The following is a 24,700-nucleotide window of genomic DNA, read 5'->3' on the forward strand; positions in this document are numbered from 1 at the left end:
ATCTATGCAATGCCATTCCTGGTATTTCAAAGAAAAAAAAATTCTATTTTTTGAGAAAAAGAAATTTCTCTAGAAGGAAAACACGGAGTCGCTCTGTCCCCATCCCTGCAAAAAAAGTATTGTACCTAATTTTTATTAGTTCACTCCGCTCAGCGGTGTTTCATTTTGTACGAAAGAGTCACATTTAAATCCAATTCAAGCCGAGCTTTGGAAATAATTATAAAATTGTTCTTAGGTCTTTGTTACATAATATCGAGATAAATTTACACTCATCAAAATTAAATATATTTAATTTTTTTTTAACATTTTGTTGATTTTTAAATGTTTTTAATTATTAATTAATAGTATTTATTATGTTTTACAAGAAGAGAAAAAAGATTAACAATCATATAATTTACGTTTCAATAACAATTAAAATGAAAATTATAGGGTTGTTTATCAATTTTGCAATAATAATGACTCTTATTGATTTTCTGTTTCTAAAATTTAATATCATTGTTTGTGTTTATTTTTAAGATTTATTGATTACGTTAATATTTTTGTTATTAACTATTTTTTTCTGCTGTGTGTCTAAAATGTGCCAAATATAAATATAAATATGTATGCCAGCATTATTGCTGGTATACATACAAATTAATTGTATTCAAATTGTATAAATTATTATTGTAGTTAAGTTTTTTTTTGTTATTAAACACGTTATTATTTATGATAATGGTTCGTGCCATTAATTTAGGTAAATTTTTCTGTTTCTCATTTTTTCCCCTGTGTGTTTAAATATGCCTGGTTTAAACAAATTTTTTTTTTAAAATAATCATACTGTTCCGTTTAAATTATTTGCGATTTTCGATTTAAAAAATTAGGAGTAATTTAATACGTAATGTTTTACATTTAAAATGGTAAAACTAATTATTCGCAATGGTTTATGGGCTTAAAGCACAGAGCTTTTGTTGTGAAGTACGGGGTTTATTGAAGTTTGATGTCCAGTGTCCATATTATTTAAATCGAGATTTTTTTACCAATTGTTTCCTCAAGTTTTTATTACCGTATGTTTAAATTCACGAAGTTAAAACAAAGTTGAATAACTTCAAAATTGAAATTATTCTGGGAAAAAGAATATAAATAGCAATGAGAAGAATGCTTAGAGAATAATTTCCAAATATTGTTTTGCTTTAGATAAAATTAAACATAAAGTGCCTTGAAAATTTAAGTTCTTTAATGCTGTTAAGTTCTCAAATATGGGTATGTCCAGATACATTTTGATCAGATACATTTATTTGAGTGATAATAATTAAATTTTAATACAAAAATCAAGTGTTTTTGAGATTCTCTAAAATAGGTTACATTGAAACTATGTATCATCCTTTTAAAACGATCACAACTAAAGTACAGCTATATTTGTTCACGTTAATATAGCCATAAATATATTTCGTTTTACAAAAAACATGTGCATGTAAAACAAATTTCGGGCTACAAAATCTGCCTAAATTTATCAAAAACCTTTTAATTCTTTGAGTCATAAAAAATCTTAATATCTTTCAACACTATTAAAAAAATGTCCTAATGATGAAATGTCCGAAAAATAAATTTCGAGTACACACTTCGAAAAATTACTCTAGTAATAATTATCATATTAATAAATATATTAATATATTATAATAATAAATATACTAATATAATAAAATATATTTGATAATATAGAATATTAAATACTAAATTTATTAAAATATTTTTAATTAATTTTATTTTTGCTGTTTTCAAAACAATTGCTAATTGATATTTAAACTGAAGGAGCACATCTAAAATTTCATGTCCCAAGGCTCCGAGTGACGAAGTTACGGCACTTATAGTGTTTTTTGAAGAATCAGGTTTTTTGTAGTAATGCTGGCAAGATTAAGGTAAGAGTTTTTTTTTTCTTTCCAGTTTTTGATAGACTACGAACGTGAATAATGCTGGCAAGATTAAGGTGAGAGTTTTTTTTCTTTCTTTCCAGTTTTTGATAGACTACGAACGTGAATAATGCTGGCAAGATTAAGGTAAGAGTTTTTTTTTTCTTTCTTTCCATTTTTGATAGACTACGAACGTGAATAATGCTGGCAAGATTAAGGTAAGAGTTTTTTTTTCTTTCCTTCCACTTTTTGATAGACTACGAACGTGAATAATGCTGGCAAGATTAAGGTAAGAGTTTTTTTTTCCTTCTTTCGAGTTTTTGATAGACTACGAACGTGAAATTTGGAAATTCGTAAAGTGACTGTATGCAATTTGAGGACCTTAGCAACTTTGATTCGTGAAGATGACTGGCAAGTTTTTTTTTAAGTTGCTGCATGTTATGACCAGTTAAGAAATATGATCTTGGAAATTTTATATCTTAATTTTCATGCCGTAATCTGTTTTGTATGGAGTATTTTTTGGGAAATGTTAACCCATGATCCATAAGGAAATTGGTTCTACTTTGGCCACTTCTTACTAACTGTCACAGTGTCAAAAATGACCTTATCGGCAAGTAAAATGCTAAAGATTCTATTCTGCCATTCCGTTTCTAAAGAAAGAATTCAATGAAAACGGAAGAAAAAAAACATTCGAATTGATGAAAGACTTTTAAACGTGCAAGATAATTTTCAATGATAAAATTTCATAAAAATAAATAAATAAATAAATAAATAAATAAATAAATAAATAAAAAAAAAAAACATTTGAATATTTTTTGTTACAGATATATAAGTATATCTTTTCTTTATTTAAACCTCAGGTAAAGGTAACATTTTTAAGAAATTGGCAACCATAGATATAGTTTTCAGCATGAGACATCTAATGAGCAAAATTACCCTGGTTGTCTAAGTAACTTTGCCCACCAATTTTTAAAAAAAAAAAATTTCGAATGGAGAAAGTTATGAACATTTATCTAAACACCGTGAATCAATTCTTTAAGCCCTTCTTCAAGCTTAGAAACAGAAACTTAATATCCTTTCTCGTACAGAAAGGGAAGAGCATGAAATTTTCCCTAGTAATTTATTAAGGTAAAGTAATTCACGTTGACATTAGTACCAACTACGTAATTTTCAGTATATTTAAAAATTAGTCTATTTAAAATATTTCTTAATACTGGAACTATTTGATAAACTAATAGTTTACAAAATATAATAATTAATATTTCACTGTAACATATTTTTAATACTACATTTTTAAATGAATGATGTAGTCCATGTTGACTGTATAGCAGATTCTTATATCTTATCTTATCTATTCTTATATCTTTCAGTATATTTTAAAAATTAGCTTGTTTGAAATATTTTTTTAATGCTGAAACTATTTGATGAACTGATTAGTTTACAAAATACAGTAATTAATATTTCACGGTAATATATGCTTAGCACTAAATTTTTAAATGAATGATGTAATCCATGTTGACTGTATAGCAGATTCTTATACCCCTGTATTGATTTTTGCTATAACTTTGAAACATATCAATAAAATTCTAAAAATTTCAAATAATTAAACAAACAATATTTTTAATAAAGTGTTATAAAAATACCATCACCTTTGGATTAGAAAATTAAGAAGTGAATTTAGTTTTTGATGAGAGAGGTTATAAATGCATTGATTGTATTGCATTTAGTTAAAAATAGTAAAATGTATTGCATTGCTTTTTAAGGACTCAGATCAGTCTGAAAATCCAAAATTATTAAATTTTTTTTAAAGTTTAAAATAAAAGAAAGGTATTTAAGAAGGATGATATTATTATCGAATTTTTAAGCTCGATATTGTAAGTTATATCAATGTCAGCAGGAGTAAACTAAAATGGTTGAGGAATAGAACTAGTGGATAACTAAAACTTCCAAAAATAAAGTAAAAATAAATATAAGAAAAAAATAACTATTTTTTACAGACTATTTAAGAAAATGGCTCCGCAAAGTGAGAGTTATTTCTGTTTAGGCTGTCAAAAATTTGTAGTAGCAATTAAAAACTAAAGTAGAAATAAATAATTTTATGTAAATTATTTTTAAAAGTGCATCTTCTTATGTGTTTATAAGAGGCCTTTTATTTTAATTAAAAGGTTATAGTTTTTTTTCTTCATAAAATAATTGTAGTATTATAATGCTGCATATTAGTATGGACTCTTGTATGAATCTTAGATTCTGTATTGCTTCTTGCTTGGAAGGGATAAAAATAACATTGCTGCTAGAACTTAACATCAGTATCTGTTATTTTTGGCAGCTCTTCTTAGATATCACACATAAAGTTACTAGAAATATTAGAAGCTTAAGTTCTTTTTTTAAAACTGGATGTATTAATGGATTAGATGTATTATATAAGATTCGTAATGTACCATGTACTAGTTAAAATTTACCTTATGCTTTTTATTTTTAATTTTTGGCTTCTTATTCGGTCACCTGACATTATGTCACTTTGATTATTTAATACTTCATTTTTTTTATAAAATTAAAAGCTAAAAAAATAGAGAAAAAAATAAACGTAACAAAAATTCAGATCTTTTTGATCGAGTAGTCTTTGAACTATTTTGTTTGGAGTAAAAAGTATTCGATCTCAAAAAATATAATTTACAGCTTTATATTACGTAAACAAATACTAAAAAAATAACAATTTTTTTGAAAAAAATATATTATATTATTGTAGACTGGTCTAAGTCCTTAATAAAATGTAAAGCAGGAAAGTAAAAAGCTCGCCTTTGAATAAGAAAACTATATTAAAAAATTATGAAAGATGTACGTTTTTGAATATAATAGAAGAAAAAAAAGAGAAAAGAAAATGAACTTAAAAAGCCCAAAGCCCAAAATAATTTACATAAAGTAAATACTTACCAGATATCCTGTATGTCAAATGCTGCTGTCCAAAGTATGGTAAAACGTAAAACGCAAATTCACCAAATTCAATGAATTTTAACGTCAAAAACAGCAAGTTTATATAAGAAAGTGTAAATATGATATACTTCTTTCTGTTTTATTTTGCTTATAAAATTTGTTTTGCTTGCGTAATAGGGAGTCATTGATTCAAAATATATAAATGATAATTAATTTGCATCTTTTTAAAATTTTTTAATTGTAATTTTGCATTGTTTGAAGTATTGAAATCTTTGATTGGTATTTTTGCTGTAAGAACGCTGTAAGTATTCTTTTAAATAAAATATAATACTTTTTAGGTATGGAACTTTAAGAAATTAGTAAATGGCACAGTTGTTATTTTTTAACACATGACTTATGATGTAAAAATTTATTAGATCACTTTAATTTCCGAGTCAGAACTACTTTTTTTACGTTTTAAGTCTAATGAATAAATGTAAATTAAGTTAAAGTCTAAAAGAAGTCATCATATTTAACAAATGACATCAGCAAAATGACAGTGGAAGAAAGTAATAAAAAGAAAGAAAAAAAGGAAAATTCTTTTACAAGAAAATATGTATTTTTTTTAAAACTCTTATTCAAAACTATTAAAAGAAATGTTTTTATTTTTGTTGGTGTGAATAGATTTATTAAAATTATTTTTTGAATATTAATTTTCATTTATTTTTTATAGATACCATACCATAATGCATCTGTAGTTTTATATGCTATAGTTTTAAGTATGAATAATGTAAACGATGTTTGATATTTATGTATTACTAAAAATATAAAATATAGATGAGTTTAACTGTTTTCTCTTTAAAGAATGGTATTATTTAAAACAAGACTATTTCATCAAAATCATTGGAGATTTCAAAGACAATAAAATTGTATTTAAGTATTTTATAGAGATTTTTTATTCATTTTTTGTTGGAAACTGTGAAACAAAATTTATAATAATGCTTATTTTTTTTTCGAAACGTGCTTTAAAATAGTATGTTATTTTGTTATTATTTATTTTCTATAAACTGCATTTAATGCAATTTCATTTTTAATATTTTACTTCATGTAAACATTGATTCTAAAATAATTTAAAATAAGAACAAATGTTTTTTTAAATGCTGATGAATCACTTTTTTTGAAATAAAATTGTGAAAGAAAATTTAATCAGGTAATCTAATTAATGGTGCATTTCTCTCTTTTGGTTTAATTTATGTCGTTCCAGAATAAATGTCTTATTTTCAAACAAAATTGTTTTAATGTGAACTCATAACAAAAAAAAATGAATGAATAGTAACTTTTATTGGATAATTATTAAATGGCTGATCATACTTTTATGATTAGTTAACTGCAAAAAATGAATATTATTAATTAATAACAATAACGATTGGTGAAAGTAGAAAGTATTTCTTGACTGAATCAAATTTTTCTTTTAGTTTTTTTTAGCGATTACGAGTATAAAAGTAACTTTTTGACCTGCAGTTTTCTCTGCATAACAAAACCGGTTTTTCCATGTAATAAAATGGAGACGCAAAGAGAGAATCTTTCATATTTTCTCAAAAGCAAAACCGTTGAAGGTTTGATGAGAACAATTAGTTTTATAATAAAATTTATTTTTTTCTAGTCTGATTAAATAAATGCAATAAAATTATATGGACAGCTTACTTTTCATTAATGTTTTTTTTTTCATCATAAAAGTTATAAGTGATTCTGGCTCGCAAAAATCATATTCATTTTTTTTAAAAATAATAATGAATTTTATTCTCTTTCAAATGGTAAAGAAGTTATACTTTTCTCTGAACTGGAACTCAAACTTAGATTTGGTTTTGCTTTTTATTCCAAGTGATGTTGAAAATCCGACATTTTGTGTTATATATAAATAGTTTTTTTTAAATTTTTTATTACATTTTAATATTATTGTAATTTATATTTATAGCAATACCTCAAAAACTGTTAAAGATGAATGCATGAAATTTTGAATAATTATGTTTAAGTTACTTTAATTTGTCGTCTGAAAATCCATTATACATTTTAAAAATGAAGCATTTTAGTGCATTAAAAAAAAACATTACAATATTTTGAATACTATTCACATTGTTGTCTTAAAATAAGTATGGCAGTGTGCCTCCAAAACGAAAAAACCTTCCATTGTTCTGCTCCGAATTACTTTCACCAATCGGTAATCGTAAAGTAATCAATTACTATCAAAATAGTACAACACTTACTCCTGTAACGAGTGGAGATAGGAAACTCCAGCAGATCATTAACCAGGGGTTGATTCTAAATCCCAACATTTCTTCAATATTATCGTAAAACCTTCTCACTCCTGTAAAAATTGCAAGCAATAAAAAGTAACAGGATAGTGGTATGTGTTAAAAAGTCGAGTTTCTCTTTATTATGAATTTAACTAACAGAGTTCTTGCGTTAGTTTAATTTTTTTCATACAGTTACATAATTTGATATTTGAAAACATAAATTTTATATAATAAATATATTAATAAAATATTTCAATAACTCATTTAATCTAAAAAAAATGTAAAATTATCTATTATAAATCTATACGTAAAGTACTTCAAACAGTTTTAAATCGTAAAAATGAATTATTAAATTTATTCTTTTAAGTAATGAATTATTAAATTTATTTAGTTATAAGAGCGAATAAAAATATATCTAAAATCAGAGTTTAAAATAATCTAGCTTGTTTCTAAATTATGCATTTAAAGTATTTAAAAATTCATGAAACTTTAATGAATAAAAATTTCTGGGAAACTTTAATAAATAAAAATTTGCTCATTAATTTTCGAAAATTTATTTTCCAAAATCAATGAAATTAATAAAAATGACTTAAAACTATTAACAAAAATTTTAAATTAAAATTAATAAAAGTAAAACAGTAAATATTAATAAAAATTTAATTAAAATTAATAAAAGTTTAATTAAAATTAATAAAAATTTAATTAAAATTAATAAAAATATAACTTTAATTTTTAAAAAAAAATTATTTAAAGAAAGAGTCGTGAAAAAATTATCAATTTAAAGAAATAAATATTTACAGAAAAAAGTTGTTTGGAGAAATATTAATGAAAATTGTCAGGATAAAGTACGAGGTTTCTTTACTTCAAATCAGAAAGTGAACATATAAAAAACAAAACTAATATTTAAGTAACATATCAGCTCTGCTTTTCAAGTCAGATTTCGACCCTTTTTGAAAATAGATGAAGTTCATCCTGAACAGTAGCCATAGACAAACTGTTCACGGTGAACTATTTTCCTATATATTTCACTTTCTGACCATATAGTAAAGAAACCAATGGATTGAGATAAAAATGTAAATTTAGGAAGAATAATGACTGCACCGTCAGCCATTTACCTTTTAGAAAACACTGTCCTTCCAAAGCATTTGCCTGCTCGAAGGACAGTCAGCAACCCAAACAACAAAGTAACACTACAGTTTACCTTAAACACTGGCCTTCCAAAGCAGCAATGAATACATTGATTCTGCTCGAAGGACAGTCAGCAACCGCAACATCCTAACCTTTTTTGTTAATAATCTCTGACCTACTGAGCCAACCAGTTTTAATTTTTAAAAATTTTAAGGGACATTCAATTAATTTAATAATTATGTAAAAGACAGAAAGAATTTTCTTTAGAATTTTAAGTTAAATTTTTAGTTTTTTAAGTTAATAATTTTCAACTTTTAAATTTTTAATTAATAATTTTGGAAATTAGGTATTTAAAGAAAGAATAGCAGAAATTAATTTAATTTTAGTAAATAAAATTAATGTTGAATTAAACCGAAAAACAGGCTCTAGTAAATCAAATTGCATTTTTTTAGAAATAAATAAAAGATATAAATCATGAATTTTAATAAAAAAAATTTTTAAATTATACTTTTCTGCTTTTGTTTATAATTTGTCTATAACGTTGATAGACTATTTTTTCTGAGATATTTAAAGTTTTTTTTTATTTTTTTTAAAAAAAGCACAAGGATATGTTAGTAAAAACTGGGTTAAGAGTTAAATGAACAAAAAGGAGGAAAAGAATAATTCCGAGATTTGAAAGAATTTTGTTAGCTTGGGAGTTTGAACTGGTTGGCGATATTTGGCAATACAGGGGACAGAGATTGTAGAAACACCCACCACTGTTACGTACCGTATACCCAGGCAACTGCTCCGCACTCAAAGACACAGAACCACAGCAGAGTCATACCACTTGCTGAGTAATAGTCAAACACTTGGAACACGTACATACCACCCTAAAAAATGAGGTACAACATTAACTCTATTAAGGTATCAGGGATCCTTGGCGAGAGCCAGAACCACCTGATTCTTACGTATCCATTGTTCAGAAAGAACCCTCTGGTACTTTCTCAGTTGCATCACTGAGTCATTTCAAATCAGTGTAGAGAATAGTATGTTTTCTTGCATTTCTTGTTGATGTAATTTTTGTACGATTTAATAACTGCTTTTTACTCTAAAAATGCATAAAACGTTATTAAATAAATAAGCAATAATAATAAAAATACGAATGGTATAGCATTTAATAATTTCTACAATTATCTTGACGTGTCTCTAAATAATGGTGACGTTTGTAAAGATATTTTCAAATTAGCTTATGACAGATTCGCTTGTATGTTTTCTTGCATTTCTTGTTGATGTAATTTTTTACGATATAATAATTTGCTCTTTACTCTAAAAGTGCTTACAACGTTATTAATTAAATAAGTAATAATAATAATAAAAATACGAATGGTATAGTAGTTAATAATAATTTCTCCAATTATCCCGACGTTTCTCAAAATAATGGTGACGTTTGTAAAGATATTTTCAAATTAGTTTACGATAGATTCGACTGCTAAATCCGACTTTTGTTGCATAAAAATCGCGCCAAAATGTTTGCGAAATAAATAACAAAAAAGAAACTTGAAAACAACCTCATTAACAAATGGAAAGAAATGAAGGAAGAAGAACGAAAGAAACCAGATGTTCGACGATGAGAATGTACGGAAACGGAACCACCTCGAAGTTCTCATACAATGAAGAACAACCTCCGGTTTTCGCTCCGTTGTGTGAATTATAACATTTCATGCGATGCGTCTAAGGCTTTGTCATAAAAATTAATTAAGAAAAATGTTCAATTATGTGAACAGTAAAAGAAGATGTTTAAGGGACGAAGAGTTTAAAAATGTTAAAGTATCTGAGGCTAAGAGCGAAAACGAACTTGCCTTCGAAAGTTATTGGTAAATATAATACCTAAGATATTTTTCAATGTAAATCAATTCACCAAGTACCATTCTTTTTTTTGTCGAAACGCATGCCTTATTATAAGGAGATTTTATTATTTTTGCTTTTATTAGCCACAGTGTCACACTAAAACACTATGTCCCACCAAACGTTGTCTTCTATTAAAAAAAAAATCTAACTTTCAGATTTTTACATATTCTATTTTTCAAGAAGTTTTGAGAAAAGATTAAGAAAGATTAATCGAAACTAGAATGACATATTTACACAATTTTTTTGCATTCCTAAAGCAATTTGTAATTGAACATAATTTGCAATCTAAGCATGAATAAGATAAGTGAGCGATGATAAGATGGTGAAAACGATAATATAAATGTTAGGATAGATGAAAACGTATAAAAATATATTTAAGGTTAAAATAAAATTAGATGCTGAAGAATAAAATTCAAATAAAATCGAATCAGTATCAAATAAATTATTCTAATTCATGGAACTAAAAATATGGAATGCTAATTACCGTCATTTAACGTTTTAAAGAAACAATCAATTCATGCATAAAGAGAAAAAGAGATATACAATGATTAAAAAAATATGTACGAGAAACTACACGCGAATAATAATAAATAAATCGAAATTTCTTCTCCCCCCTCCACTTTTCCTGCTATATTCTTCTTATGATACACTAACAATTAATTTCGCAAAGAAAGTTAAAGATGAAAATAATTTGACTATGGAAAAACCATGGCTTGAAAATTAAATTAAGCATAAATTAAGAGAATTTTACAAAAACAACAATATGTTTGAGTAAAATTCAACTCATGTTTGGGTAAAATTGTACATATAAACTCATTACATCTGCAAATGTTGAAATAAACTAATTTATGATAGTAGCGTTTAAATTTAAAGGTGGGCATAGAATCATTGAGAGTACTAATTTTTATAATTATAGAAGTAATTATGTTAGGTAAACAAACTAAGCATGTTTTCTCTTCTAAAAACGTTGAATTTAGTCTATTATGGTCCTGAAAATTTGGAAAAGGAGCAATTAAAAATAAATAAGAATACGTGTGGCAACCATATTTTTTCAAAGAAATGAAAAATTAAAAAAAGATTGATTACTATATCAGTAAAATTTGTGTTCTAAAAATTGTTTTAAATTAAAAGTGCGTCATTATGTGGGAATTAAAGTATTCTTTTAAGAAAAAGCGTATGGTAGCTATAAATAATAATTTTTTTAATTGATTCATTTATTTTATTTGAATAATAATTATCAGGATTGCGATTCATAGAAGAACAATCGATAACGAATAAGTACGCGTTATTTCCATGAAGCAAAATCTTGCCAAATTCATCTCGCCTATAAAAAATAGATTCACTTTAAAAATATTTATAAATTAAATGATATTTCATAAAGGACCTAGAAATAAAAGTAGGTGGTCGTGAATGCAATTCATACTGTAGTTTTATATGTATAGGTTGTAGGGTTTTAATGAATAATGGATACGTCATATGAATCATTATTTTTTTCCCTCCACATGGAGCTCGTCACAGTTTTAAATAATGCAAGGCATACTTACCAGAAACAGTATAAAGAAACTGTGCAAATTTAGTTCCAACTCTAAAAAAACTAAACATTAGAGATATTTTTACATAACCTTTGCATCACATAAGCTGCCATTGATTCGAAACAAATTACCAGGCTTTTTTTAAATTATTAAAAAAATAAATGCCACGTGGGAACAAGGTAAAATTTAAAATCTTTTAAACAATCAAGTTTACACTAACATCAAACATGAAAACTATTTTTACGAAGGCAATTTTTTTTTTAAATTTTTGTTTTATTCAAAATTTATCATAAATCTGTTTAACCTGCGAAAACCATTAATATCATTTATAGAACATGCAAAATAAATTAGCAATTTCCATGGATCGTTAAGTTTATGCATATAAAATAGGCATTGTGCGGATGTATATGTCCCGAGTTTGGATTTTTATCCATAGTCAATTGTTATGTGCATGTAATGACATAAAATTTTAGTGTAATACATTGAAAGTAGGAAAACTTAACATCAAAAATATTTCATAAAATTGCTTTGCGCATTCCAATATAGCTGGGAAGCACAAATATCTTATCGATCGATGGAAATTTTATTATTATTATTACAATTTAACATAGTTAATTTTTTAAAATATTAGCAGAATGATAAAAAGGCGAAGGATTAATTTAATATTTTAATGTGTGTTTTGAAAACAAAGGAAATAGAGGAGTTTTGTATTTTGAACATATTTTTAGCTTGTTGAGCACATGGGCGAATCAACATAGACTGAATAATAAGACCAATCTTTTCCAAATGAAGAGTTAAAAGTGATAATGAAGATTTGGCTAAATGATTATTTAAAGCTTCGATTTAATAAGATGAGAATAATTTGAAAAATAATATAAAGAGTTTATATAAAAGTTTATGTGTAAGAATTCGCATAATCTAAACTAAATAACTAAATAAAACATAGCATTTATGTATAGTGAGAGTTATATTATATTTCTATTTCCTTAAATTCCTGATTAGAAAAGGGAGTACTTTTATTCGAATATCATCCACACATACATCATTCAACATCTGGCATTTCTGACAATCCTCTATGATAATGATCTGGAATTTGCAATTATAAACCCTCTTGAAGACGTTTTATTAAAATACATTGAAAATAATTATCATTTTTTAAGTAATGATAGCACTCAAAACAATAATGCACAAATACAAGTTCAATCAGTATAAAGTAAAACAATAATGATAAATGTTTGATTTTTTTTCAGTTTTATGTTTTTTGAATGCATGCATGTTCCAAAATGAAAACTAAATCTGCTATGCACCCATCATTTACTATTCGATTAATACTCCATCAAATGAAAAGATCCGTCAGATGCAAGCCATATAAATAATGTAATCTCATTAAAAAAAATCGATTTTACAAAATTTGATTTTTGAATAAGATGATCTTGAACGTAAGTTATTAGCAAGATTAGTTATTATTCTATTTTTGTACTTGCAATTCAGTCTCTGGTTTTTTGAAAAAAAGGTTTATTTATTCAAAGCAATTACGTGTCGATTTTGCATCTTAATCCCCTTATGAAACTATTTATTTTTACTAATGTTATTTTGAAATATATTGAACCAAAGATCTAACTCAAAATATCCTCTGTGGTAGACAAACCATGGGTTAGACTGCTTGATGCAGGAATTTCTTAGTGTTTTGGATTGGGTTTAAAATTAGAAATGATGGAGTTGCAAAAGCTGCACATTCGCTATGTGGATATAAGGCTTCAACGTTATAAATAAAATAAATTTAAAATAGTAAAATTCGTTAGTACGGAATACGATTTTTAAAAATAGAACTATTTTTCTTTTCAAAAGTGATACAATGTATTTAAAATGACTAAACTGTAAGTTACATCCTTTACAATAATACACCAGAATTAGTTAACAATTTTAATATTAATTTAACTTATTAAAACCCATTTATAATAAGGAAATTACAGATACGATATGTATTATTCTTAATGATAATTATTTACGAATTAAAGTGTTTTGAAATAAAATTACATACATTTTAATAATAACAAAAAACCAAAGCATTCTCTCAACAGTTCAATTGGGTAATGGAGGTTAAGTTTCAACAATTTCGAGATCAAATACAAAATTGTGACAGTTTGGTTAGGTATTGAGCACAATGCTGCTTTTACCTCGCAGTCAAACTGGTACCCATCGATCTGAATGGGTTTTATGTCACCACTTGGAATCGAACCTCAGTCCTTCACAATGACAACTTTGTACCTAAAACTATTTATCCATCGAGGATCGTTTTAAATGGAAAAGAAAAACAAATGCTACTTCTGCATGTATTTCAATTTAGTTTCAAAATATAATTTGTGTTGACTTAAAAACTTACCTTTCTGTTCCAAAAAACTTACAAAATGCAAATTAATACACAATCTCTTAAGCCATTAATTTATATTATTCAAAATTTCATAGAAAATTTAATATTATGGATATAATGGCAAGTTTGTAACTTTCAATTAAATTTCTATCATATTAGTCAATAAATTGTCTTACACAATTTTTTTAAAAAACGTAGTATTACTTAATTTCTGCATTGGTTTACTGATTTTATCTATGATACATCACTATTTAGATAAGAAAGTGTTGTGCGTTAAAAGCATTTCTTTTTACTATGCAAAATTATTAAATATAAATGAGCATGAAATTTTATTATTGCAAAGAGGCAACTATTTTTACTTGTATTGTTTTAAATACTTTAATTGCTACAAACATATGTGCAGTAGTTTTGTAAGGATTGAAATCCTAAAGTAAGTCTAAGACAAAAGTATTGTAATGAAGTATCATGTATACTAATAAATCATACTAAATAGTATGATTTATTAGTCATATCATAGGTTCAGTCAGGTTCAATCAATAAATCAGGTTCATACTAATAAATTTCATTTTACATTAAATTTTTATCTATATGTTCAGAAAAGTTTTAAAAGGCTAGCATTGTATATTGTGTTTAGTTGTTATATGAATTCTTCATTAATGTATTCATACAAAAATTTTAAGATCAAATTCTGACACATATGTCAAAAGTATTACTTTTTGTGAAAGTAGTTAATTCACTATCAACATTCAAATAAAAATACATAGTAATGATTATAATATCTCACATAAAAAAATCTTCAGTATTATTCTGTAAATTTAGTTCAAACTTCTTGAATATTAAGTTGAATGAAACATCTTATTTAACTAAATATTTCTTAAATTTCAAACATATTTCTGATGAATATTTGCCGTAGTTTTAATCAATATAAAAGTTATGCTTTTGATAATCAAAAAAGGATAAGTTCACATTTAAAACTTTGATCTCGGTTGTAAATATTAATTAACGCTGCAGTAATTCTATGCTATATTTGAATCTATAACACATTACAATGAAAAATAAATGTAGAAAGAAAATGTCTATATACAATGCTACAAAACATATCACAAATAAACTATTGTATTGTTTTTTATGTAATTATATAATAGACTTGTTGGTTAAAGTGATAACCATAATAAGAAAGTCTGGATCCCTATTTTTTTTAAAAAAAAAACTGTAATTGGAAAAAAAAGAAATAAAGTTTTGCATTTTACATACAGAGTATTCCAAAATTCGATAGACAAATTTAGACGACTGCAATAAGTGAATGAGGTTACAAATCATGTTGAAAGGGTAAAAAACGTAAAAAACCCACAGATTTTGATATCACGCTGGAAAAAAAATTTCAAAAGATGTTACGAACTTGCTAAGTACGCAGAGATCTACGTTGGCGTCATTGCAGACAACAACGATGTAAAAAGGATTCTTAAGCGCACTCGAAGATGCCAGATGTACTTTTAATATTCACAGGTATGTTGTTCTACAGGCACTGTATGAACTAATGATTTAAGGCGACCCCATAAGAAAAGTCACACATATTGTGATCCGACGAACACAGAGACCATACGACGAGTCTCGCACGTCAAATCGACTTCCATGGGCTCTTTACATTGAGGTGATGTGCACCTAGAGGTCACATGTGCAGGAGCACCATCGTGCGCTTAATTTAAGTAATGCAAATATCCACTGACCCCATTTTTTGTCTCCTCTATAGTCAGAGTCTGCATGTGCTTTGTCATTTCTCAGATACCTCAACGTGATTTGCAACCCCATATAAGATAAGTTTTCATCCTCTTGATGTCTTTTAATTTTTCAGTCGAATTTCGGAAATTTTTTTTCTTCCGATTCACATGAATTTTACAGAGAAAGTGAAGAATAAAAAAGTACAGAGTGTTGCGTAGCGACCACTCTTAATATAAATATTTTTATAAGCTTTATCAAAAAGCACACACCCATTGTCGCAAATCGATATGTAAATGAGGAAAAAACAAAAAAATAAAGAAAAAAAATTAAAATGAATAAGACGGAATTAAAAACGTAAGAACAAGTTGCCAGATTAAATTTGAAGGTGTTTCTTACAATCGTATTCTTCTTCTCTCAGCTTCAGACATGTTTTGATGACTTTAATCTAGACCTCCTCAATAGTTATTCGTCAGGCTTTAATAACGTTTTTGTTTTATCCTCGCTTACATATTAATATGTGCAATACAATGTGTAAATAACTTTGATTTCAATTTTATCAATAGTATTCCAAAAACATGCATTAAGTGTGATGATCACAAAAATTTCTTCATAAAAATAAATATGTTCGTATTTTTTGCCAATAGAAATGGTTACTTGACCCAGAATTGCTTTGACAATAAAATATTAAATCATACATTCATGGATACCAGATTGGCTCATAATATTCCAATAATTTTCTTTTCACTGAAGGAAGAATAATTGTAGAATAAATGTACAAATTTTAATATCAAATGAAGCAATAAATTTTGGCAAAAGAAGGCTATTAATTACAGAAGGAAACCACACCATAGTAAAAAGAAGTACACAGAAAATTAGTTTATAATTTTTAGTAAGCCTTGAAAGCTTGAAAAAGTAAAGGAGTAATTAAAAAAAATAATACTTGCTATTAAAACAACTACAGCGATTTTTTTTGTTCATGAAAATCATCATTGTTGTTTCTTTTTTGTATATGTTGAAATATACCTAGCAAGCAATTAATTAAAAAACAATAACATACATAGATAAAAGATTCATAATTGAAACTTTACTTCATGCAAATGTCATTACGATTTATTTATTGCGTATTTTGGTAGAAAATCTTATTTGATTCTTTTATTTCTAAAAAAAGCAATTTTGCTTATAATTTAAAAGTATTCTCATTTATTTCTCATTGAAAAAAATTTCTCATTTACCATTTATTAAACAAACCAATGGCAGCTTCCGATGTTTAGGTTAAAAAAAAATCAATATGAATCAGACATTTCGTCATAAGTAATACCATATTTTTGATATGAAAACCATTATATAGTAGACTGATTTTGGACAATGGAAAAATAATGGTCAAATGTTAATGACTTACATTGGTTACCATGGAGAGACCAATAAGGAAGGAGACAAAACACGTGATGGCAATGAAAACCTCCCGTCTGTAACCAACCCTGAGATATTTAGGAAACATGTCCACGATCGCCGTTACGAATCCTTCTATGGCCACAAACTACAAATAAAATAAAATTATATAATAATGTTTAGTAAGATTTAGGTTATGTATTAATTCGCAAATTCATTAATTTTAGGAATAAAATGGAAATATTTGTACCAGCAAAATTATTTTATGAACAATTTAAGAATATCGCACATTTTCTCAAAAATGTTTTCTATTATTAAAGTCATTACATTTTTTATTATATTATTATTTTTTTAATTATACTGAATAGCGTATCTTAATAACAAACATATTATATCGAATACAGAATCTTTTTCTCTTAATTATATTTAGCATTATTATTAATTTGAAAAGTAAAATTATAAAATTGTGAGATATTAGAAACATTTAAGAAAATTTGATTGACATTTAATAATTAAAATATTTTCTGCTTATTATTAAAATTTATTTTTAACTAAGTATTTTTCTAATGGTACAAATTAATTAAAGGAATTACCTAAAATTATTTCCGGAATTTTGTTCAATAATTATAAATTTTTGTTGAATAGTTATAATAATTCAATATTTTTAAACATAAAAGACAGCTATAAAATTTCAAGATTTTAATGTGCATCATATTTTATTAAAAAATATTTGCTTCCAACATTTTATTTTTTAATAAATAAAATTTTTTTTTTCATTACCTGACTGTCCAAACCAAGCATGAGTATCATGAAGAAAAATAGAACTGCCCACAATGGTGCAGCCGGCATTTGCGTTACAGCTTTCGGATAGGCTATAAATGCTAAGCCAGGTCCTGAAAGTTAAGCATATAAATAATTAAAATTGTGTTAACAATAATAACATTTTTATGGTTATTAATATCGTTTTTAGGAAGTAAAAAAATATTAAACCATTTGTTTCATATTTTATGTTGTTGAAAAACGACAACCATCTATATTAAATAGATTTTGGGTATTCTGTCAAAAAGATAACATTCCGTTCCAGAGGCCGTAAAAAAACCCATGTCAACTTTTTCTATCATAGATACTCATGGCAGTATATTGGTATCTATTACTACAATACTTATTATAGATACCTAAATATGAATATTAGGTATTTCTTCCATATTACCATATTATTAATTGATTAGGCGTCATTGACATCAATATCAGTTTGGCGATTTTTTTTTCCGTCGCAAAATGGAATTGCACCACTAAAAGTTACCAAATCAGTGTTGGCAAAAATGAGTTAAATTCCCGAAGTCGTTTAGGGAAGATATCCGTATCGCGATCTGAAGCAGAATAGTCGCGGAGTCTTGTTAACTTCTCGGGAGTTATGCTCTCAAATTTCTATTGGAGTTCTATGCCTATTGAAAATACATATTTCTATTGCTTTCTAAATATTGCAAGCACAATTTAACTCCTTTTTTTTTTTTATTGCAAATCGAAATTTCGAAGCAAAGAAAATTATAGACACAAAACTAAAAGAGGAAACAACAAATAGGATAAAAATTTTTTAAGAATTACGTTCATCAAATGGGCTTAAAAAGAAATAAAAACACTATTTTGGTCCTACCAAAAATGAAAAACGTAGTGAGCATTACTTTCGAAAAGATATGGCAGGGGTTGATTTTTTGTGGTGAAACATTTAGTATGAAAGTGATGCGCCGTTTTTCGTTTTTGTTCAACAAAAATAGATTTATTTTCTCCTTTTTAATCCATTTGAAAAACGTTCTTAAAAATTTTATTTATTTTATGTTTTCCCTCGTTTTTTAACTTACTCTAATCCACCTCTTTAAGCGTTTAAAGTACAAATATTACATATAAAAACCAAATCATAGCAATGAATAAAATTTAAAGGAAGAAATGATTAGAATTATAAATCTTAGTAAATACTGCATAATATGTAGAAAAAAACTAATGCTTTAAATTTTGACTTGATACTATCTTACATGTTTGTTATTAAAAAGCTTTGAAAAAAATTGTTTTGGTTTACATAATAAAGTGGATATAAATGTGTAAATGAAAAAGGATAATAATTATAAAATTTAGCAGTAATAGAATAGATATATAAAAATAAATTAAATTGAATTAAGTGATAACTTAATGTCTAATAATATAAAGTAAACAATTATTTAAAAGATAGCCCTTTAAAAATAAATTGTCAATATGTTTATTACAATTTCTTTTAACTTTACTTATTCAAGAGTAAAAAGTTTTCTGAACAAAATTTATAGCACTGAGCATTGAAAAAAAGATAGTTTCTTTTGATTAACAGCAAAGCATTTAATAAGTTAGGAACATTTATTATTAATAAAAATAAATATAATTAAAAGATAATGTAATATATTATTATTAAATGAAATTTAAAATACGTACCACTTTCTGCAACATATTCTACATCAACCCCAAGTTCGGTTGCCATGAAACCAAGTACAGAAAAAATGGCAAATCCAGCATATAAGCTTGTACCACTGTTAAGGCATGCGATGAATATGCATTGCCTAAAAATAATATTTTTAATTTTAGTATCATATTTTGTTCATTTTAGATTTTTCAAAAAACCTATGAGAAAACACATCACAAATTAAACTGAAAAAAAAAGAACACACAAGTAAACTCACTCAAGTGAATTTATCTTTAACCAATATAATTATCGTTTTCTTTAAAACACCATTTCATTTTCTTAGTAATCATGCATAAAATGCAAAAGATAAATTCTACAAATATCTAAATTTTCTTTTATTCAAAAGTATTCTTTTTAATCATAGAAAAAACTAGCTAAAACCGAATAAACTATCTTAAAAAGTAAAAATTGAAAGAAAAACGTAAAAGAATTTAAATTATGTTTTTAAACTATTGAAACAGTGTTTAAATAAAAATATTTCTTAAATTTATGCTTATAGAATATATAATGGAAAAAAATTTAAAGGACATGACATTTTTGCTAATTTTATTTCCTGCAATGCATCGAAATAAAAACACACAACGAATTAAACCAAAGAAAAAATAATTCAAACATTGAAATAAATTTATTTTTTAACTGAGTTAATTATCGTTTTCTTTAAAAATATTCTACATCATATTTTTTTATAATCATACATAAAATGCAGGCGATAAATTCTATGAATGTTTAATTTGATAACTATTCAAATGTATTCTTTAGAATTATTGGCAAAAACAAAAAAAAGATTTAAAATTACTTATGAGTAAAACGTTAAGACTATTTAAAGTATTAAGGAATTTAATTTCAATATTTAAAAATGACTTATGTAACAATTTCACTTAAATTCATACGTTTTCAAATAAAGGTAAGTAAGTTCTAAGAATTATAATTAATCTATTTATTTAAATCAAAATTATTCCAAATTTTCTGTGATTAAAAATCTGAAATTTCTATCACTTGTTACAAGTTAATCAGTTTTATATACACTCAATATTCATTAACTAACACTTCCTGCAAATTATGCGTTATCAACTGCGGAATTTACTAATTTCATATTTTCTTTCAAGGAATAAATTTTCTTAAAAGTTTATATTGGATTTATCAGAAGTTTACGAAAATCTAGCGAAATTAGAAAAGTAAGGAAATGGTACGAACTAAAAATAAAGAAATGTCTAATTTCTACAAGTTTTTGGAAATTTTTTACTTTTTATTCAATGTATTTAAAAAACGAAAAAGTTGGCGACATTCGAAAATTATATAACATAAACTACTGATCAAAATGTTCTCGCGAAACACGAATAACATTTACACATTTGAAAAAATTTATAGTTTTTTTAATAAATATACGTAAAGAAAATCTAATTGGCTTACATTATCCACAATGCCGTCATGATAAACGAAAAATATCATATAAAATTCACTCTTTTTTGAACAAAAACTGATAAAAACTAAACATTTTGAAAGTGTTTTCGTTTCCTCCCCCCCCCTCATATGTTTGTAAAATATAGACTACTAAATTCAGACTTCAAACCTTTAGTAGTTTTACAGGCCTTCAATGTTCCATAATTTATATAAAAAAATGTATTTTTAGAATTTTAAATTGTATTTAAGAATTTAATATTCCTAGTGAAAATAGTTAACAACGCGTACAATCTAAAATAAATATGAAATAGCGAATACACATGAAATATATGCGTTATTATTGACTTAAAGTAAATTGCTATTTTACTTGGAGCTGAAGTCTACTTGAATTTGAGTTGAGTTTGTTTGAAACTTAAGTAAATTCAAAGTAAATCTGAAATTTGAAGCATTATATAAATGATTGTTATCATTCGTATAATTAGAATGAAAATAATATAATCATTATCGGAATATAAAATAAAATAAATAAAGTGATAAATAAAATAAATTTACTTATAAAAATTGTTATGGAAATCATTGTAACTGCCCAAAGCTGTCATACATCCTAAGGAAATGGCGTAGGAAAAGAAAATTTGAGTACCGGCATCGATCCATACCTATATAGAAGAATAAATTTTACAATGACAATTTTAAGAAGAAAAAAAACATAAATATTTTTTAACTTTTATTTTTAACCGTAAGTTCCTTGATTACAAATAAAATGCTAGGGTAAACCAACCAGTGAAGGAACATTTCATATATATTGATTAAAAATAAGAATTTGAAAGTCTTTTTTTAGATTTATTGGTAACAATAGCTTACTGCCAAACAATAGGAAGTCATCTAGCAATGTTTTGGATTACCTGGTCAAATAGACTAATCTGGAAAAAATTTTGAATTTGTTATTATCTCTGCAACACCTTGTTTTTTGAAAAAATTATAAGGTGAGTGGTTGTATTTAAATGTTTGAAGTGGAATTAATTGCAAGTAATCGTTTTATTTTTCTCACTGTGAAAAGGAGAATTCAAAATATAGTTATTGAAGTTACGTTTTATTTTTTTTAATCATCATAGCGTAATAATAAACTGAGATAAGGGGGTGTTTATTCACTGGATCACCAAACGATGAAAAATCAGTGAAGGAACAATTGTTCCTTTACTGTTTTTTTTTCTAAGTTAATGAAAATAAAAGGTAAACTTTAATTTACCTGTACCTTTAGTGATGTTCCGCGTCAAAAGTATGTTAAAAATACGAAAAACAATTTCTAACCAGTGAGGGAACAGGCATGTTCCTTTACTGGGCATAGATTTCCGAGTGAATGAACAGTATGTGTTAATATGTTGACACTTTAATTTTCAATTCATGATTACAAAAAAAAGTTAACATTTTCCTAGTATTTATATGTTATAATTTCAAGAATAGGTTTGTTTTTAAATATTTGTATGGCTTATAAATTTATAAAGAGCATTAAAAAATAACCAAAATGAAGTGTTCTTTTACTGGGTGTTCATTTACTGGTAAGAGCTGTTCCTTCACTTGGTCTTCTTACTACTTGTTATTTGAACCTCCAAGACTTTAAAACAATATTATGAAAGTTCTCTAGAATTTTTTTACGTAATTTGCAAATAGTAACAAATATGTTGACACTGTCATTTAACTAAAATTACGAAATTTGAAATTAATATGATTTTTTAAAAGCCAAGCGAAGCTTAAGTGTTCCTTCACTGGTTAGTTTACCCTGTAAAATAACCATTTTGTTTTCTTTCTAAAAAGTAGTTACAACTTTTATTCTAAAACAACACATTTATTCCAAAACAATGCATGATTTATAAACTATCTTTTGTAAAAATTCTTAATTGAAGGAAATGAATTTATTGAAAGAAAATGCTATTTTAATAATTATTTACATATTTTCAATTAAAAGTAAAAAGTAATAACTAAACAAAATAGAATAAAACGTGAGTTTGTTAAGGACTTAAAAATTAAAAATAAATCACCATTAAATAGAAATAGAGAAAGATAAAAGCATGTAAATATAATAATCATCTATTCTACAACTACAATCAAATTTCACAGAATGCAAAAACCACATAATACCGAGTTCTCATTCAAAATAAAACCGCAAAATAACGCTTTTGTCTCACTTCCATAAATGGATAGTAATGACTGAAGTCAATATCAATATGAAAAAACAAACTTGTTTTGACTATATCTTGTGAAAACATAATAAACAAAATAAAAGGAATCTTGTCATTAAATAAAAAACAAAACAAAAAAATTATGCAAAGTATTTGGATCTTATCTTCTGAAAGTCATTTAAGAGCAGATCAAACGATATTTCGTATTTTGAAATTTTTCGAAGTCTTAAAATGAATGAATTTAACTAAATCTTCATAAAAGTTAATATTTTTTATTATTGGTCGTATAAAAATAACGTTGAAAAAAATTAAGGATGGTTATAGTCCTTAAAATTCATCTCGTTTTATCTCTGTTCAGTGTATCAGTTTATGATTGCGCTTAATATACATATTTCTCAGTCTTAATCAAAATAAAGATTAAAAGGCACTTGATTGAGGGTCCTTAACTTATTAATCGAGATGATTGGTTCCGAATCGAGAAATCAAACAAAAACCCGAAATATGACACATCAATATTGAAATAGGTGGGTGTTTCAAAACGTCCCATTGAGAGAAACATAGGGGAGTTGAAATGTGATTAGATATATAATTAATATTAACCCATATTTAAACAGTTTTCGATTTTTCGTACCCGCTCTCCTCAATAGTAATTTGTCAAAGTTCGGTATTGTTTTTTTCTTCACTAAAATACTAATTCCTGGTAATCAATATGCGTAATTTTTTGTTTCATTTACTACAAAGATTGCGAAATTGCGTAGTAAGAGCGGTCATTACGGATCATCCTGAACAAACTTTATCAATATATTTGAAAAAGGCCGGGATAGCCTGGTCGGTAGGGCGCTGGGCCCATATCCAAGAGGTCGTGGGTTCGATCCTCGCCGGCCGAAGACTCCCCGTGTAGTAAATGGTGACTGATGCACGTTAAATCTGTCGAGTCTCAAAGTCCTCCATGTTCCCACAACAAATCAATACCTCTGGGGGTACTGATCCAGGAGTTTCCTTGTCTTCTGGATTGGTTCAAAATTACAAGGCTACGGAGTTGAACGTAAGTAGTCGTAAACCCATGAAATTGGGTCGGCTGTTCAACGACGGTTATAAAATAAAATATATTTGAAAGAAAGAAAATTTACTAAAACTTTTATATAGCACTTGATAGATCACATGACTATTTATCAACATAAAAAAGAATAAAGAGGTAAAGTTAAAAAATAATAATAATAAAAAGCATTTGTAATTCAGAATTCATGTAGATAGCTATGAAAAATATTTATCTAAAAGCACAATCTATATTTGTACATTTCTCTTACACGTCACAAGGTAACCTATGATTTTTTTTGGTTGGTAACAAAGAATTGAAATATCAAGCGTGTGAGCTGTCATAACTATAATAGCATAAACGTGCATGTTTAGAAATTCCAGAATGAAAATTCTTTTCTCACGTGAAAAACGAAAAGCTGAAACAGAGTTATTAATTTACGAGAATTAAAAGCGAATAATTCATATCAACAAAGTATTCTA

The 24,700-nt window shown here is 26.0% G+C and overlaps 1 protein-coding gene across 1 annotated transcript in view; it reads right to left on the minus strand.

The window, feature by feature from the left end:
• Nucleotides 1-24,700, minus strand: part of LOC107444033 (sodium- and chloride-dependent GABA transporter 3) — an 86,679-nt gene that overhangs the window by 12,207 nt on the left and 49,772 nt on the right. Inside the window, exons 6-11 of the mRNA XM_071180135.2 lie at nucleotides 21,558-21,661; nucleotides 19,577-19,701; nucleotides 17,900-18,012; nucleotides 17,130-17,267; nucleotides 8,988-9,090; nucleotides 7,061-7,161 (exon numbers count right to left, since the gene is read on the minus strand). Coding sequence (XP_071036236.1) covers nucleotides 7,061-7,161; nucleotides 8,988-9,090; nucleotides 17,130-17,267; nucleotides 17,900-18,012; nucleotides 19,577-19,701; nucleotides 21,558-21,661 — 684 coding nt within the window. The remainder of the gene's footprint in view (nucleotides 1-7,060; nucleotides 7,162-8,987; nucleotides 9,091-17,129; nucleotides 17,268-17,899; nucleotides 18,013-19,576; nucleotides 19,702-21,557; nucleotides 21,662-24,700) is intronic.

The sequence above is a fragment of the Parasteatoda tepidariorum genome, chromosome 1 (genome assembly GCF_982258835.1).
Source record: "Parasteatoda tepidariorum strain Cologne lab strain chromosome 1, Ptep-v5.0, whole genome shotgun sequence".
Classification (NCBI taxonomy): Eukaryota; Metazoa; Arthropoda; class Arachnida; order Araneae; family Theridiidae; genus Parasteatoda; species Parasteatoda tepidariorum.